General features: G+C 50.5%; 1 protein-coding gene across 1 annotated transcript in view; it reads right to left on the bottom strand.

The window, feature by feature from the left end:
- Nucleotides 1-2,292, bottom strand: part of LOC133341926 (neurogenic locus notch homolog protein 1-like) — a 107,543-nt gene extending 105,251 nt beyond the window's left edge. The window contains exon 1 of the mRNA XM_061550765.1: nucleotides 2,116-2,292. Within this exon, the coding sequence (XP_061406749.1) occupies nucleotides 2,116-2,182 (67 nt within the window). The 5' untranslated portion in view covers nucleotides 2,183-2,292. The remainder of the gene's footprint in view (nucleotides 1-2,115) is intronic.
- Between the last annotated feature and the right edge of the window lie 13,820 nt (nucleotides 2,293-16,112).

Genomic DNA, 16,112 nt, shown 5'->3' with positions numbered 1-16,112 from the left:
GATACACGGGGGAGTGGGGCTCACGTCAGCTGGGCTCCCTCGGCTCAGTTCTGGCACCATCGACTCTGCGCAGCAGTGCCAAGTGCTCCTAGCCTCTACATCACGGGCGCCAGGCAGTGGTTGGTGGCGACGGCGGCGGCGGCGGCGCAGTGGCGAAATTCGTGCCTTATAGCAAGAAGTGCCTGGGTTCGATTTCTGCCTCGGGTGTCTTCTCTGCGTGGAGTTTGTATGTTACCCTGTTATTCTGCTTGGGTTTCCTACCTTAGCTAAACACACGCAATGTAACTGGTATTGACCAAACATCTGACTGCTTAAAAATTACCTGCACATTTACTCTAATGGGATTACAGAGCAACATCATCACCGGCATACTGCAAAAAACATGGCAGGACCCTCCTTAAAAAAGGAGTTTTGAGACTGGGCACGGCTCATCCTAGGTAAACGAGCTTACACATGATGTAAACTGCAGCAGACAGCCACAGCTTTACAAGTGGGGTTGGTGGCGCACACAGAGATCAGCTGCTTTGCTGTTGCACACCCATAGCCAGCCGGCTGGCCTGCCCGGTGGCCTAGGGACAGCAGTACAGCAAATAGGTTTGTCACCCCATCCGCGCGGACTGCGGAGCGTTAACTCCTAGTGCGAGCGAACTTTGCCCAGGTTACCAACCCTCGGCTTCCTTGCCTCTGTAAACACCCCCCATTGCAAAGCAGTAATATAACAATAACGGAGTAAATGTTGTCTTCACGCCATTCTTACGGGCGCCAGGTTCCCACGACGGCGCTGGCTGGGTTCCCCAGTCTGCAGTCGTTGTCACAGTTAAGGGGTCGATGGTAAAACTAAAAAGTAAACCATAAAAACACTTTTTTTTATTTTACCAGGGAAGGTCCACTGAGCTACGTAGCTCTTTTTCAGAAGCGACCTGGCCATAAATGGCAGCCCAATGAAGTGGCTTATCATGTGGAAATTTATATCAGCTACATACTTTAAACACGTGTTTCTAAATGTGAAGGGGAAAACCGGAGGACCTGGAGAAAATGCCATGCGACCACGAGGAAAGAGACACGCAAACTCCAAATATACAGGCGTCAGGGTCGGGATTGAGCCCACGACCTCCTTCATACTAGGCGAGGTAGTTAACATCTCGCCACCGCGGCGCTATATGTAATCCTAATTGAATAATTTGCGGTTTAATTTTACTTATTTGGCAAGTTTATACCGCAATGGCCTACTCGCTTCGAATGACCTCAGGGGATCGGTAACATCTCCTGCGAAGCAGTCGGCGCGTAATAATAGGTAACACGCGGCAGTATTAATCAGGGCGGCCGCTGGGTTAGAACCACGAAATTCCATAACTGGCGAACGAATACGCTACCGCTGAGCCGTGCCACCACGCAACCAAACTCCTCTACCTTCGTCTCATCCACCTCCACCACCACCTTCACTCCACCTTTCAGCCCGCAGCGCATGACTCCAGTCCCAGGACTCCGACTCAGAGCGACTCGCCGCGACACACGTGTGAGTGTACTGCACACGTGGTATTATCTAACGTGTACACAAACACACGTTAGATATATACCACGAGCATGTGCAGCTGTAGGCCACACCACCCCCTCGTGTGCCGTGCCGACCTTCAGAGGTGCTGCTCGCGAGCATCACTTGCCCCAACAGAATGTTAAGAGGCTATACGGGGGCTTTGGCACGTGTGTACTGCACGTGTGTGCTGTATCTGTGTACTGCATGTGGGTGTGTGTTGGAGGCTCTCCCGTCCGTGCCCACGTATCGCCCCGTCTCTCCTCGTCGCCTTCTCCCCTTATCCATCCCCGCCTCGACTCGCCTCCCCCGTCTCTCCCTCCTCGTCGTGTCGCCATCCCTTGTTCCCACCTCTCTCCCTCCCGTCTCTCCTTGGCTCTCTCCCCGTCTCTCCTCTTGACTCTCCCTCCCCGCTTCTCCTCGGCTCTCCCAACCCTTCCTCGCCTCTCCGTCTCACATTCCTCGACTCTCGAGTTTTCTCCCACTCGTCTCTCCCGTCCCTCGTCGTCTCTCGCTTCCTTCAACTCGAATAGTTTCCTCTCCCCGCCTGTCCTCTCACAGTCTCTCCTCTCCCCGTCTCTCACCTCGGCTGAGCCGGGCGCCGAGCGCGAGTAGAAGTAGAAGAAGCGGCAGCAGCGCGCGGGGCTCCATGGCACCGCTCTCCTCCTCCTCCTGCTGCTCCTCCTGCTGCTGCCGCTCCTGCTCCTCCTGCTGCTCCTCCTGCTGCTGCCGCTCCTGCTGCTGCTGCCGCCGCTGCTCCTCTCGAGGCGACTGCCTCCGCGAGCTCTCCGCCCCCCCCCGTCTCGCCCACTCACCCCACGCCCCGCCCCCTCCACCGCCCATCCCCCTACCCCCGTACCCCGCCCTTCTATCCCCCGCCCCTCCTCGTGAGACATCAACTTCCCCTCCCCCTTCCTTCGACTGCCGTGCCCCGCCCCTCCCCTATGCCCCGCCCCTCTCGTGAGACTTGACTCCCCCTCCTCCTTCTCCACGCGCTGTATCCCTCCGCTACGTCACCGTTCTCCGCTCCCTCCAGCACAGTGGAGCGCTCCGCCAGCCGACAGGAAACGTAGTGCGCGACTGGCTCAATCAGCGCCGACAAAGCAGCAGAGTGGAGTAGAGTGGGGTGATCATAAACCACTCGGCGCAGTCGTCAACGTCTACGTGTGGCTTTAATGCCTGACGGTTCGGGCTAACGTGTTGTGAAGGAGTGCAATTGCCCGAAACGTTGCCTATTATACAGGGTCGCACAAAAGACCGGACTCATAGGGTTATATTTATTTTAAACAAATCACAAATAGTTATTTAATTTCTTTTTACAAATGTTAACGTTAATGCGTGCATAAATTAACTTTAGAAATTAATGTAAGGCTGTTTTAAGATGGCACGTAATCTGAACATTCATCAACTCTACTCTTAGGTTTTTTCGGTAAAGTCACGTAGTTAAAAAATAATATACATAAAATACTAATAAATAAAAATAAATCAATTAAATCACGACGTTTCGGAGGCAACACAAGTCTCCGTCTTCAAGTGGGACCGTCACAGCTAAATTTACTCTATCAAGTGAGGAAAAATCCAAGAGACAAGCTCTTAAATACAAGTTAAGGGGAAGGGTGGAGGGGCTTATCTGAATGTGGTAGTCAGGGAATGGAACGGTGGGGGGGGGGGGCGGGGCTAGCAGGGAGGGTGCAGTTGGTGCACCTCGCTCGGGGTTACGGCCGATGTTGGCTGCCTCCGAAACGTCGTGATTTAATTGATTTATTTTCATTTATTATTATTTTATTTCTATTATTTTCTACCTACGTGACTTTACCGAAAAAACCTAAGAGTATGAATCCTTGCAGTCACGAAAGTTTCAAAACTAGAATTTATCAACTCTGTTTAATCTCAATTAATGCAGGGGTCTTAGTTAAACGACAGATTTGAGGTGACCCCACAGGAAAACAATAATAAGAGACTAAAGATAAACTTAAGGGTATAAACAATTAAAATGTGTTCATGTCAGTGTTACAATACATTAAATAACCCTGTGTCCTGACTTTTGGGCCACCCTGTCTGTGTACGCTTCCCTTCAAGGACACACACAAGGCGTTGGCGAATCTGTGTTGGTTGTCTTTCTGTACGATACGAGTCGGCACGATATAATGACCAGGATATGTTTCGGTATCACACTTCACCATATCGCGATAATCGCGATATCAGGTCAACGTCGCTGAATGTTGACCTTGGATTCAGGAAAGAGATCAAAGTTAAGCCACTCAACAACTGCCACCGCGAGATCTTCAATCACACACGACCCACAAAATAGACCGGCAGACAATGTCCCCTTCACATGTAATCCGCCCTCCACGTGAAGTATTTTTTTACACATCCCATCAGCCGCACGGCCTCCTGCTGGGAGTTCAGCATTGTTTCAGTGCAACCAAAACCTTGGACGAGTTTTTCAACATTCAGTATCTCATCAGCGGTGATGCTTGCCTGCACTAATTCTGGGCTAACTGCAAGGAGCATCTCCGTAACTTTACATAATACACAACAGAATAATCATTATCGTTGTTATGGAGAATGTTTGTTATTTATATGGCGATAATATATTTTTCTATTCCTCACAACGACGCTAATGATTGAGTTGAGTCTCGCTCACTGCGATGCGTGATGTGCGTGGTTAGCATGCTGCGCTACTAACCCGGCTACCCGAGTTCGATTCTGGCTCACGGCCAACACCAGTGACGATTGTCTGAAACGGTCTTGGGCCTCTCCTAGGTCGACTCAGCCTCAAATGAATATCAGGCGTTATGTACCTCGCAGCTGTTCTCACGGCGTTGCACGGACGCGGAGAGAGGCGGAGGGACGGAGATAGGTGAGAACCTTGCCTATCACTGTCTCAGTGGGACCGTGGGAATGGCCCTTGTAGGTCCACCCCAACCAACAGGTTCGCCCAGGTGACGCGGAACGGCCTCAGGGGCACCTGATACCGTGCCGGCTTCTGCGCGACAGCCTTGTACCCAGGCGGCCAGTTTGGGCCAAAGATATTGGCGACGCAGGGTCTCCCGAGTACGCCGTTCCCCATCATGGACCTCGAACGGGTGGTCATGCACCGAACATAGCAGCTGGGGTCGCACCTGGGTGGGAACACAGATGCACCCCGGCTGTCCGGCTTCGGTTAGTTCCCGCACCACCCCATCTTTCACACACAACCGGAGGTACAAACCATTCCAGGGTTCCTGTACGGCGACCTCCTCCCGCAGGGCCGCCTCCACCGCCACCAGATCCGGGTCCCGCTGTTGGGCCTGTCGCAGCTGTTCATTGTCCAGGCCAGGGAACGCACAGCCGATGTCCTCTTGGATCCAATCGGGCGGGGCAGAGTGTCCCTTCGGGCCCCTGGGTGTGGGCTCTGTGCCCGCCGGGTGGCCCCCCGGGCCCCCGGCTCATTCCGCAGGGACCTTTGTGGCACACATGGCACTCTCTCTCAACTGAGGGGGGTTAGTCTCAGAGAATTCCAGGGGGGGGGGTGCTGCCTATTGGCAGCGGTCCCCCCATGAAGCATGGGCATGCCTCCTCAGCCCGTGTCTTGGAGCACACCGCAGGTCGCCTTGAAAATGCGTCCGCGTTTGCGTGCGTCCGTCCGGCCCTGTACTCAATTTGCAGGTCAGGAGGCCGCAGTGCGTGTGGATCCAGGTCGGTCGCAGGCGTTGGTATGTGCACCCGTCAAGGTGGGAAACCCTATTTCCCACTTGCGAGGTCGTTTCATCCCCACTACCTGAAGGCCAGGTGTCTGATGTGTCCGCTGAGCCCGGGACATACGGTCACGGAGATTGCGTCTCAGTAAGACTTTATTCTTCGACCTCCAGGATACCAGCGCCTGACACCCGTGGAACCACCAGCGACGCCGTCCACAGGCGGGCCAGGGAGGACGGAACGACCGCCACCCGCTTCTTCTCCCCCTACATCTTTTTCCCGGGAGGGGCCGCGCCCATTAGGCCAGTTACAAGACGTCCCCGGGGTTCCTAGGAAACCCATTCTTGCCCCGCTTTGGGGCCTGGCGATGAGGACTCGTTCCAAAACTTTTCGGTTCAAATAACCCGCCCCTTCCCGTTGTCCTATTTATTCCAACACCGTCTGGCGGGTAGTCGCAAACACAAGCCGGGCTGTGGCTATCAGTTGAACTGAGGTCCTTCCTGTGCTCGTGGGCTGAGGCATGCTGAAGGTCGTTGGGTGTTGTATATTCTTGGGGGCCGGGTTTATTGCTGTGCGTTCGCGATTTTTTTTATTGTTCCAGTTATTTATTGTTCTCGTTAATTCAACTCGCAGAATGGGATGACGGTTATTATTGTTGTGTTTGTTGTCCTGCTACGCGAGGTATGGAGGTCAGAGGGGATGGCTGTTTTTTTTCACAGGGGGGGGGTGATGTACTGACATTGAATGTGTCACTGTGGTGCATAGCGCTGGTTGCTGGCACAGAAGGGGATCGAGGGTGTAGTAGCCCTGTCTGCCTGCAGGATGTGATGAGCCAGAGGGAGGGATGTGAGGCAATGGGGATAGAGGGAGTATGTGTGGTAAAGCCCAGGAACCTTTTGATGGTTCGAGAAGGGGGCATGGCTGAAGGCGGAGCGAGGTCACGCTGGGTGTATAAAGGAAAGACCCCGAGTGCGGGTTCGGGGCTGTTGTTGGTGTGGAACCGTCATGCGGCGTGAGTCTTCGTCACCGTCTTCACCTTCCCGGCGTTGTAAGTCAGGCAGCTTGTTAGCTATCCTGACCTTAATGTAGTTAACCCTTGTGCCTGTGAAGGCTGAAATAAATAAAGTGCCTCCTACGATTATTGTCTCCGAGTGACTCACTCTACCTCTACTAATATGCATTTAACTTTTGGTATCTCTAGCCAGTCTATTTTCGGGTAAAACAAATAATGTAGGTTCTTTCCAGGGGCTTTAGTGATGGCGTCCCCTAGTCTGTAAATACCTGAAGAAATGTGACTGGGGGATGTTGTATCTTGCTTGCAACTGATCGAAGGGCAACACGTTGCCTTCCTTCTACAAGAGGTCACCAACTATCTCCAGCGAATCCTCCTTATCTCTTTGCCCTCCATTTTCAACGAGGTGTTGCCCCAAAGTGAGGATCTTTGATGAAATGGCGCTGGATGGGGGGATGCGTCTATCCCTACATATCCCCAGCATCGAGGAAACTGTCCACACCTGACTTAATGCCCCAGGGTCTATCTTTGACCGAGGAGAAAAAAAGCCGAGCAAGGGACCACGAGCTCACAGATTTCACCCCCACCGTTTACCGATCCCTCACTTTGTAGGGTCAAACCAGCTTTTCATGTTCTGGAGGGCGACTGCCTTATGACATTTAAGTAGATCTGGGACAGCCAAGCCTCCTTCCTTCACAGGGCGAGTAACGGAGTGATTATCTACCCGTGTGAGTTTATAGTTCCTGATAAAAGACGATACTTGGGAGTGAAGTCATTTAGAAAAAGGGCCTTGGGATCTGGGAGGGGGCCATTTGTAAATAGTATAAACGTTTAGGGAGGACCATCATCTTAATAAAATGTTATGGAGGCATAGGGGGACATCTGCCCATGCCACTAGTAAAGATGTAATTTCCTGGAGCAGGGGAGGAAAGTTCTTCTGGAAAAGCGATGCTAAGGAAGAAGGGATTGTCACATCCATGTTTTATATGGGTTGGGCATACAGGGGATAGGGGCATCAGTTCCGACTTAGAAACATTCAACTTGTATCCCGATGCTCCACCGTATTCCCTTACTGAGGCCAAAATAGCGGAGATCGAAGTTTCCAGGTCCGTGAACGTGATTAGAGCATCGTTGTCATGCAGGTTAATTTTACTTGATACCGTTCCACACCTTACTCCTGAGATCTATTGACTACTCCAGACACACTCAGCAAATGACTCCATGGCCAAAGTAAACCATGGCGGAGTGAGAGGCCAACCCTCCCTTGTGAACAGTAGCGGAGAGAGAGAGAAACCCTGCCTTGTGCCTCTACTTGAAGATACCAAGCAATTTATAACCACCGAGCCGATGTGTTAGCATATAGGAATCTACATTTGAACCTTATGGCGGGACCTCGTGGTCCCAAATAAACGGAAGTAAAAAAAAAACCCGCAATTAATTAATTTATTTTTGGCGACTCCATCCCACCGCGCACATAAACGCCGCAACCCATCTGGCATGGATCATTCTGTTGTCATGTCGTCCAAGTGCAACGAGGACGAATGCGTAGAAGAGCTGAACAAGTGAATGCACTCCATGCTCGGGTATGGGCAGGATCGTAAGTCGTATGCATAATACAGTGAAACTGCTCTCTTATCTTCATTATTATTTGTGACCTACCAATGTCTGCAGCCAGGATCAATCGATAACAATCCTATTACCTGCAGATATTTAACAGATGAGATGCGTTGCACCGTTAATTCATCCTGTTTGATAATACTTCTCTTGTCCGTATGCATCTGTGCAGATAGGTTTTTGTTGTGGTTAAGCCATAGCTCGTATCAATGCGGATAAGAGGAGCGGCGACCCACTACTCTGTAGAGTAACATTGGTATAAACGCTTGTTACAATATGAACAGCACATTGAAAATGCGTACTATTTCGTGTACTGTTTACAAAGTGTAATCACAAATACACACTGAGAAACACGATGATTAACAGAGGGGTGTGAATAATTTTTTCGATAGTGGATTTAAATACATGTACTGCAGGTAAGTAGTTTTCAGTTTTAAAGGCATAGTTTAACAAGACAACACTTGCCACCATCCTTCAAACGAATTGATGAAAAAGAGCAAAGTTTTTGTTTACATTATGATATAATGTTTATGCGAGAGCCAGGAGCATGTGGGACCCCGGGTCCCGCCATAAGGTTCATTTGTCAATAAATGGGGGAGGAATGCCAAATTTATCCATCACCCGGAATAGGAAGGCCCACTCCACCCTGTTAAATGCCTTTCCCCATCCAGAATAAGGGCATAGGTGACCAAGCTGTCCTTCGTGGCTATCTCCACTATAGTAATAGGTTTTTACCCTTTCAACTGGTACAAAAACTGACACTTTTATACAAGGCATCAGGACAGTGCATATCATTATCATCATCAGAGTTGTTTTTTTTGTTTGCATTTTGACTGCTTGTGTTGTGGTTATTGCAAACATGATGCCTTGTATAAAGGTGTCAGTTTCTGTACCAGTTGAAAGGGTAAAAACCTATTACTATATTTTACCACTGGTAAATGAGGTCTCATAGTATATCCACTGTATTAACCAGAGTCCTCACATTATCTGCCGAGTCCCTATTCTTAACAAGTCTGTGCTTCTCCAATGATCGTCGGAATAATTTCATCCTGTCTGTTTGCAAGGATCTGTGCGAAGAGTTTATAGTCTGCATCCAAGAGGGAGATAGATTTATAGTTACCTAAAATTTCCACTGGGGTACCCGGTTTATGTAAAACCGAGATCCTGGCTTCAATCATGGAGAGCAGGAATGTAAGGTCGCATTGAGGTTAACCATTAGTTGGGAAGTAAAGGGGGGCTCCAACTTTCTTGTAAAGCTCCGCTGGGATACCATCTGGACCAGCCGCTTTCCCTACAGATGACAAGGCCATAGCTTCCATAAAATTTGGAGAGGAATAGGCCTGACCAGCTCTCCACTCTGGTGGGGATCCAGATTAGGAAGTGTAATCTTTGCTAAGAAGGTGTATATCTCCTCACCGGTTGGGATTCAGAAGTGTACAGGGACTCAGAATTCCCTAAAGTGAGTGTTAATATCTTTGGTTTTAAGTTTGACGAGGGTCCTTCCCGCGCCAGATGTAAGCAATAAACGAGCGGTGTCGCTGGGACTTGACCATTCTGGCTAACAGTCTGGCCACTGCCAGGGGAGGGGTCATGGAAGTGCAGCCTGGTTCTCCTATATAACAAGCTAGCTTGGTTGTTGACAACCTTTTCTAGTTAGATTTTTGTTGCGTTAATTTATCATATGATTCCTGACTGTTGCGTGGATTTAAACTTATTCATATGCTTTGGGTCTTTCGATAAAGTCACGTAGATAGGTTCAAATAAAATAACAAAAAACTACGACGTTTCGATCACAACACAAGCGGTCGTCATCAGGAACTTTGCATACAAAGCAGTGACACCCTCCTTCAGCTCCAATTGCCTTTATTCATCTTTTTAACTCTGCGAGCACCCTTTTCCATTAATGAGCCCCTTATGAAGGCTTTAAGAGAATCCCAGATTAGCTGGGTAGAAGAAGGGGATTCGGAGCCGAATGAATCTGTATAAACTCACCTATCTCCTTCCTCAGCTCCTCCATCATGTTTTCTTCATCCAAGAGCTGCCTGTCCTGGGACAAGAAATTAAAAACTACTTCGTCTGGGTTTAAAATTAGTTGGATCAATATCGGGACGTGGTCAAAAAGTTGCATGTCCAGGATTTTGGCTTTCGTGAGTTGTGGTAAGAGCGGCTTAGAGACCAGGAAGTAGTAAATTCTGGACAGTTTACTGTGTGCTTTAGAGATATGGGTAAAATCATTTTCTGTCAGGTTAAGTGCTCTCCAGAGATCGACTAAGTTGTGTTGGAAATTTTTTCGGTGAGGAGAATTTTTGCAGCATTTTGGTCCGATGCAGTAACATGGGATTTGTCGAGGGTAGGGTCCAGTACCAGATTCCAGTCCCTCCCACAACAATCTTGCCCATTCTCTTCTCAATCAACACAGGAATCGATGTTAACATTTTGGAATTAATGGGGAGGTGGGTTGTAGACATTTAGTAAGGTGATTTCCCTATCTCATAACTTGCCAGAGAGAAGGAGATACTTGCCTTGAGGATCGAAAACTAGCAACTCAGGAGAGATATTGATATTTTTAAATCCTTCATATTAAGTTCGCGTGCTTGCTTGCTTGCTTGCGTGCTTGCTTGCTTGCTTAGGACCGTGCAAATCTTTCGGTCGTTTTTTAACCCACTTCCCGTGATCCAATCGAGCTGACATTTTCCACACAGACTCGTTGTGCCAGACAATTATTGTTCGTGAAAAAAAATTCCCAACATTTTACACTTTTTAGGCAAAAAAAATTATTTTACATATATTCAAATAGAACGCATTCATGGCTTTGGCTGAACGTCAGAGTGTAAGAGCCCAGAGCGTAACCCCTCCACAGGCCGTGGCGGAGTAGCGCAGTTGGTAGCGCCCTTGCTTCCCATGCCAAAGGTCGCGGGATTGATCCCCGCGTCCTCCACAGGCGAATATATTTTTAAATCCTTTATATTAAGTTCGCTTGCTTGCTTAGGACCGTGCAAATCTTTCGCTCGTTTTTTAACCCACTTCCCGTGATCCAATCGAGCTGACATTTTCCACACAGACTCGTTGTGTGTGACAATTAATTTTCGTGAAAAAAAATCCAAAATTTTACACTGTTAGGGAAAACAAATTAAATATTTAATTACCAATTGCTTAATGGTGGCAGACAATCATCTGACCCATAGGAGGCAGCCATCTCAAGCCAGAGGACGAGAGGACTCTAGCCGCCACGCATATAAAGGATTTATAGTGAAAAACTTTGTTTTTACGGGTTTACTTGTTAAATCCTTTATTAAATCCTTTATATTAAGTTCGCGTGCTTGCTTGCTTGCTTAGGACCGTGCAAATCTTTTGGTCGTTTTTTAACCCACTTCCCGTGATCCAATCGAGCTGACATTTTGCACACAGACTCGTTGTGCGAGACAATTAATGTTCGTGAAAAAAAATTTCCTAAATTTTACACTGTTTAGGGAAAACAAATTACATATTTAATTACCAATTGTTTAATACTGCAATCATCTGACCCATAGGTGGCAGCCATCTCAAGCCAGAGGACGAGAGGACTCTAGCCGCCACGCATATAAAGGATTTAGAGTGAAAAACTTTGTTTTTACGGGTTATACTTATTTATTGACTAAGATGGCCACCCCCTACTGCCCGAGGTGTATATGGCATGATGCACATGACCAACCTAGCCTCTCCTTAGTTTACTGGCTTCTTAGTTGAGTTCGGTCCATTTGCTGTATGAAAGCTATATCCGCCTTATGTTCATTTATAAATTTTAGGACACGTTTTTTTACGAAGTGATTCGGGCCGTTCACGTTTAAAAAAACGATATTCAGTTTAACCACTGCCGGGAGATCTGTTGCTAATAACGGGGGTCGGGCGAGGGGACCCGTGCCAGGCATTCTTCCCGGGGATGGACGAGGGCCATGAGACATTTCCATACTGCACTGAACTGGGACATGATAACTAATGCGCAAAGGGAAAGGCAGGGGAAGGGGTGGAGGTGGGGGTGAGCAAAGCGGCAGGAGAGATGGAGGGGAGAGAGGGGAACTCTGCTTGCAACAACAGTCCTCCCCATAACCCCCCAACGCGCGCTACTGGGGAGAAGCGAGCGGAGAATGATAGAGGAACCGGGGAAGGAGGAGGAGAATCACAACACAACTCAGCCAGATTCCAAGTTCAACGACGGTGGAAGATGGCAAAAGAGAGATGGGGAGAGGGGAGAGGGCTGGAGGTCAGAATCTCCCATGGGGAGACAGACTCCATCCGTTGACCAAGGCCTCATGCTGCAGCTTGTGCAAAATTCTCTGACATGTGTCGTGACGGGTACTGCAAGATCCGACCATGTCTGTGTAGAGGTGGTACGTACCGGGGTGTAGCAAGCCATTACGTTGCGGTGTCTACATCACGGTCCGTGCATGGGGTGGCTACATCGACGTCCGCATACAGCCCCGCCCCTCGGGGGGAAGTTTGGGTATATAGGGCGGTGCGCGAGAGAGCTCGAGGAGTCGTTGGAGCAGAAGAGCCAGTGAAGAAGGAAGACAGGGCAAGCTCGGTAGGACCCTGGGACCCCTAGCCCTGCCGCCCTTATCAGGGCTCAGTGGTGAGACCCTGGGAACCCCCGGCCCGACGTCCTTATCAGGGCTGGGTCCGATGGGCCAGTGGTTGGGACCCTTACCCTGGCTAGGTCGGGTCAGATAGGCTCCTCTAGGAAATACATAGCCGGAGGACCTGAGAGCGTAGCCGGTGTCAGGCACGCTAGCCGTAGGCTGTGTTCCTAGGCTGTATAGCTGACTGTTACTGTAGTGTGTTATAAATAAATACGTGTTGCCTTCGTAAACCGTCTCCTGCACTATTTACACCGTTACATCTGTGCTGTGCTCGCCGAGTTGCGTTAACTTCCGGTTGCCGAATTAATACGTTATAAGGTCATACTCATTACACAGAAATTGCTTGCTACAAATGAACCACAATACCTGTGTTACATCACTCAAACTCCAGTCATCCTCGCAGCAGGTTTTGGCTAGCCATCGAACAAAGATAGTTACCACATCACACGGTTTGAGATGCATAGGAGTTATACATCTAGATTGAAAACTCATTTCTTTAGAACTGATTTTTTGTGCTTAGAAAGTTCTTCCCCGCATCTCCAATTAGCATGGTTGCCTATGTTTGGTGTGAAAGAAGTTCAACATAATATGTGGAGTGACCAGGAGGGATAATTACGGGTATGGGTGCGTATATGATAGCCAACCATAAGGGGGGGTGTAACTTCGCTAAAGGTCAGAGGCGGGAATCAGTCAGGAAGCTCCGGAAACCTGCTCGAAGGTTCTAGAAGGGGGCGTGGCCGGAGGCAGGGCTTGGCTACGCCGAGGAGTATATAAGGGGGATGTAATCAGAGGTTCGGGACTGTTGTGGGGGTTCGGGTCCTGGCTGCCAGTCACTGTCTTCACTGTCATCTCTTCTAAATCGCCCGAGCGCATGGCCGATCCGCTGTATGGCTCCCATAGCCGTCGTCGCTGTATTAGTCAGCCAGCTATATAGTTAGAAGCCAGCGATGTGGTTGTGCGAGTGGGTCAGCCATGCATAGCCCAATATATATGTTGCTCAGTGATTGTGCCTGTAAAGTGTGAGAAATAAACAACGAGCCCTCTAAACGTCATGTCTCGGAAGTCGCTCACTACACATTCATACAAGTGTAGTGGATTCAATTGAGTCGCAGACGTACTTCTTGGAGGCAACACATATTTATTAATACCAACACATAACACAAAGGGGTTACTGCCCCTTTACCAGATAACCTATGGTGGTGGACCACCAGGCTAACTACACTAGTTACTGGGAGTAGCTACAACGGACAGGGCCCTAGCTGGAGTCCTCGTCCACGTGTTGGTGACTTCTTGGACGTAGAACGTAGATCGTAGATCTTCAGATGATGGCAGCAATGCTGAACCCCGGTCCCCTGTGCAGACCCGATTTATATGCTGCTGGGTCGTGGCTGGCCCCGCCCTTGGCCACGACCACCTTCGAGAAACCTCGGGTCATCTCTCGACCCTTCCCGTATGATCTTACCCTGACACGTGACCACCCCCAAGCCCCCTCCTGGGGCCCTTGTGTAGATCTTATTGGTCATGTGCCTTCCAGGGTCAACCAGAGTGCCATGGCCAAGGATAACCTGTGACATACACGATGTTGCTACATACATGATGAACGCGATGTGAATACATCGCATGCCGTGCCCCGCGATGTCACTACATCACCCCCCCCCCCCCCCCCCCCCCCTCTGTAGCACTCAGCCGACCCGGCTGTTAACTCCCCCTTAAAATGATCTAAGTGAGTAAGGTGATAAAAGTGAGAAAAGAAAGTGATTAACGCTATGTGTGCCTCAACAATTAACAATAACACTTACCAATTAAATACCCAAACCCACCTATACAATATTTACACCACCTACAAATGTACATTACAACAGGGAAAAGGGTGTGAGTACAGAACAACACGAGAGGAAAAAAAAACAGTGCAGTGAACCGCGAACGCTCAGAATCCCCTTCATCGCCAACACCTCCCACCTCACCGTGTAACAACACCCACAAGCACAATAAGGGTTAGGTTCAGCCAATAACCGATACGGCTTAACGAGTGCAATAACCAACTGAGGGAGTGGGAGTGTGTGTGCGTGGGGATCACGAAACCCGAAGAGATTTAGAATGAGTTCTCGTGGCCGGGCATCCAGGGGAGGTGGACTTGCTCTCTTTGGAGGTCCCTGGTGGAATATGCAATTGTCCCGTCGAGCCCGGCTCCTCACGAAGAGCAGTAGGCCAGGTCGACGGGTTCTCCTCTCCTGAATCCTGTGGAGATGGCGCAGGTGGCAGTGCTGGGGACGTCAAATGCGCGGCACCTGGGGACAGGATCGCACGACTCCCCTGAGGACCACCCTCAGCGGGCACACACCCAAGCTCGCCGGGCACATCTGACACTCGGCCCCTACGGTGTGGAGATGGAACGAACTCACGCGGCGCAATAAAAGGCTTGAGGCGCGAGGGATTCACAAACCAACTTCGCTGCCCCAAGCGGATCTGGACACACTGTGGCCGAACGACCCGAATCACATCAAACGGCCCTCTCCAAGGTTTGAACAATTTGGGCGACGTACCTACCGATACCTGTGGACAGTGCAACCGGCTCTGTCCACAGGCGCCCACTCATGTGTAGAAACACGAGAACCCCTCAGCCGCTCATTGGCCAATTGGCGCAAATCAGAATTAACCCTAGAGGCTTCCCGCTCTTCGGAAAGCTTCTGAAGGGTGAAACGCACAGAGTCAGAAATGTTGTATTTAGCTTTGTTGGTCGCGACCACCACTCGATGGGCCAGCTCCGACCACTGACCCTGTCGGAGCGTCCGGCCGGCCCGATCAACATCAGGATCCTTCCTCCCCGACACGCGACCGGAACGAACCCCGAACGCACGAGATGGGTGAGGTGGATTTAGCGGCCAAGTGTGGAATGTGTTGCGACTTGCCTTAGGGTGCAGTGGAGCGAAGGACAGTCAGGCGAATGATGGCCGTGGTCCGGGGAGATGCCGTCGTGGTAGGTGAGAGCCCGACGAGATGTGTCCCAGCAGGCCGCAGCTGTAGCACACGACAGGGCTGCTCCCGGGATGAGGAGATGTCTTCCGCCATCGCTGGTCGTCCGCCTGCCGCACCATGCCGTCCCCTAGCCCGCCTCCACTCTGGGTCGATGTGCAGGCTGTGACGGGCTCCACGTTGTCAGGTGTATCCGGCCCTTTGTGGGACGCGGAACACGCCACTAACCCATTGTGCTGTGATGCCGCCGCCACGAAGCCGCTCGGCGGGCGCCCCATCCCCGACCTCGCCGACCACCAAGTGACGGAGCCGACCCCCGCGTCCCCCCACCTCACCTCACATGAACACACCCGCACGCATTCCCCCCCCCCCCCCCCATAGAGCTCCGAGGGGAAGTCACCTGGCCGACCGGTTTTAATCCGAGAAAGCCTTATCGGGATAACTTTCACGGTTTCCGGTGACCAGGGAATTGGTCGACCTCCCCCGATGCTACTTCGCGGCGCTGCGGCCAGCATTAAGATTGTAAGGTCGCGGCGAGGGGCCACTTGGCCACCGCGGGTGAAACGCACCCCACAACACCCCACACACGCAAGTATTGACGGAGCAGGCAGAGGGGCATAAGCATTGTGATGGAGGAGCATAATTAGAATAAGCGCCGCGCATACGCATTGTTATGGAGGAGCAT

This window comes from Lethenteron reissneri, chromosome 12, assembly GCF_015708825.2.
Source record: "Lethenteron reissneri isolate LAM-NWPU_2019-01 chromosome 12, ASM1570882v1, whole genome shotgun sequence".
Taxonomy (NCBI): Eukaryota; Metazoa; Chordata; class Hyperoartia; order Petromyzontiformes; family Petromyzontidae; genus Lethenteron; species Lethenteron reissneri.
Note: the sequence above shows the minus strand (reverse complement) of the source record. Positions and strands in the feature narration are given on the sequence as shown.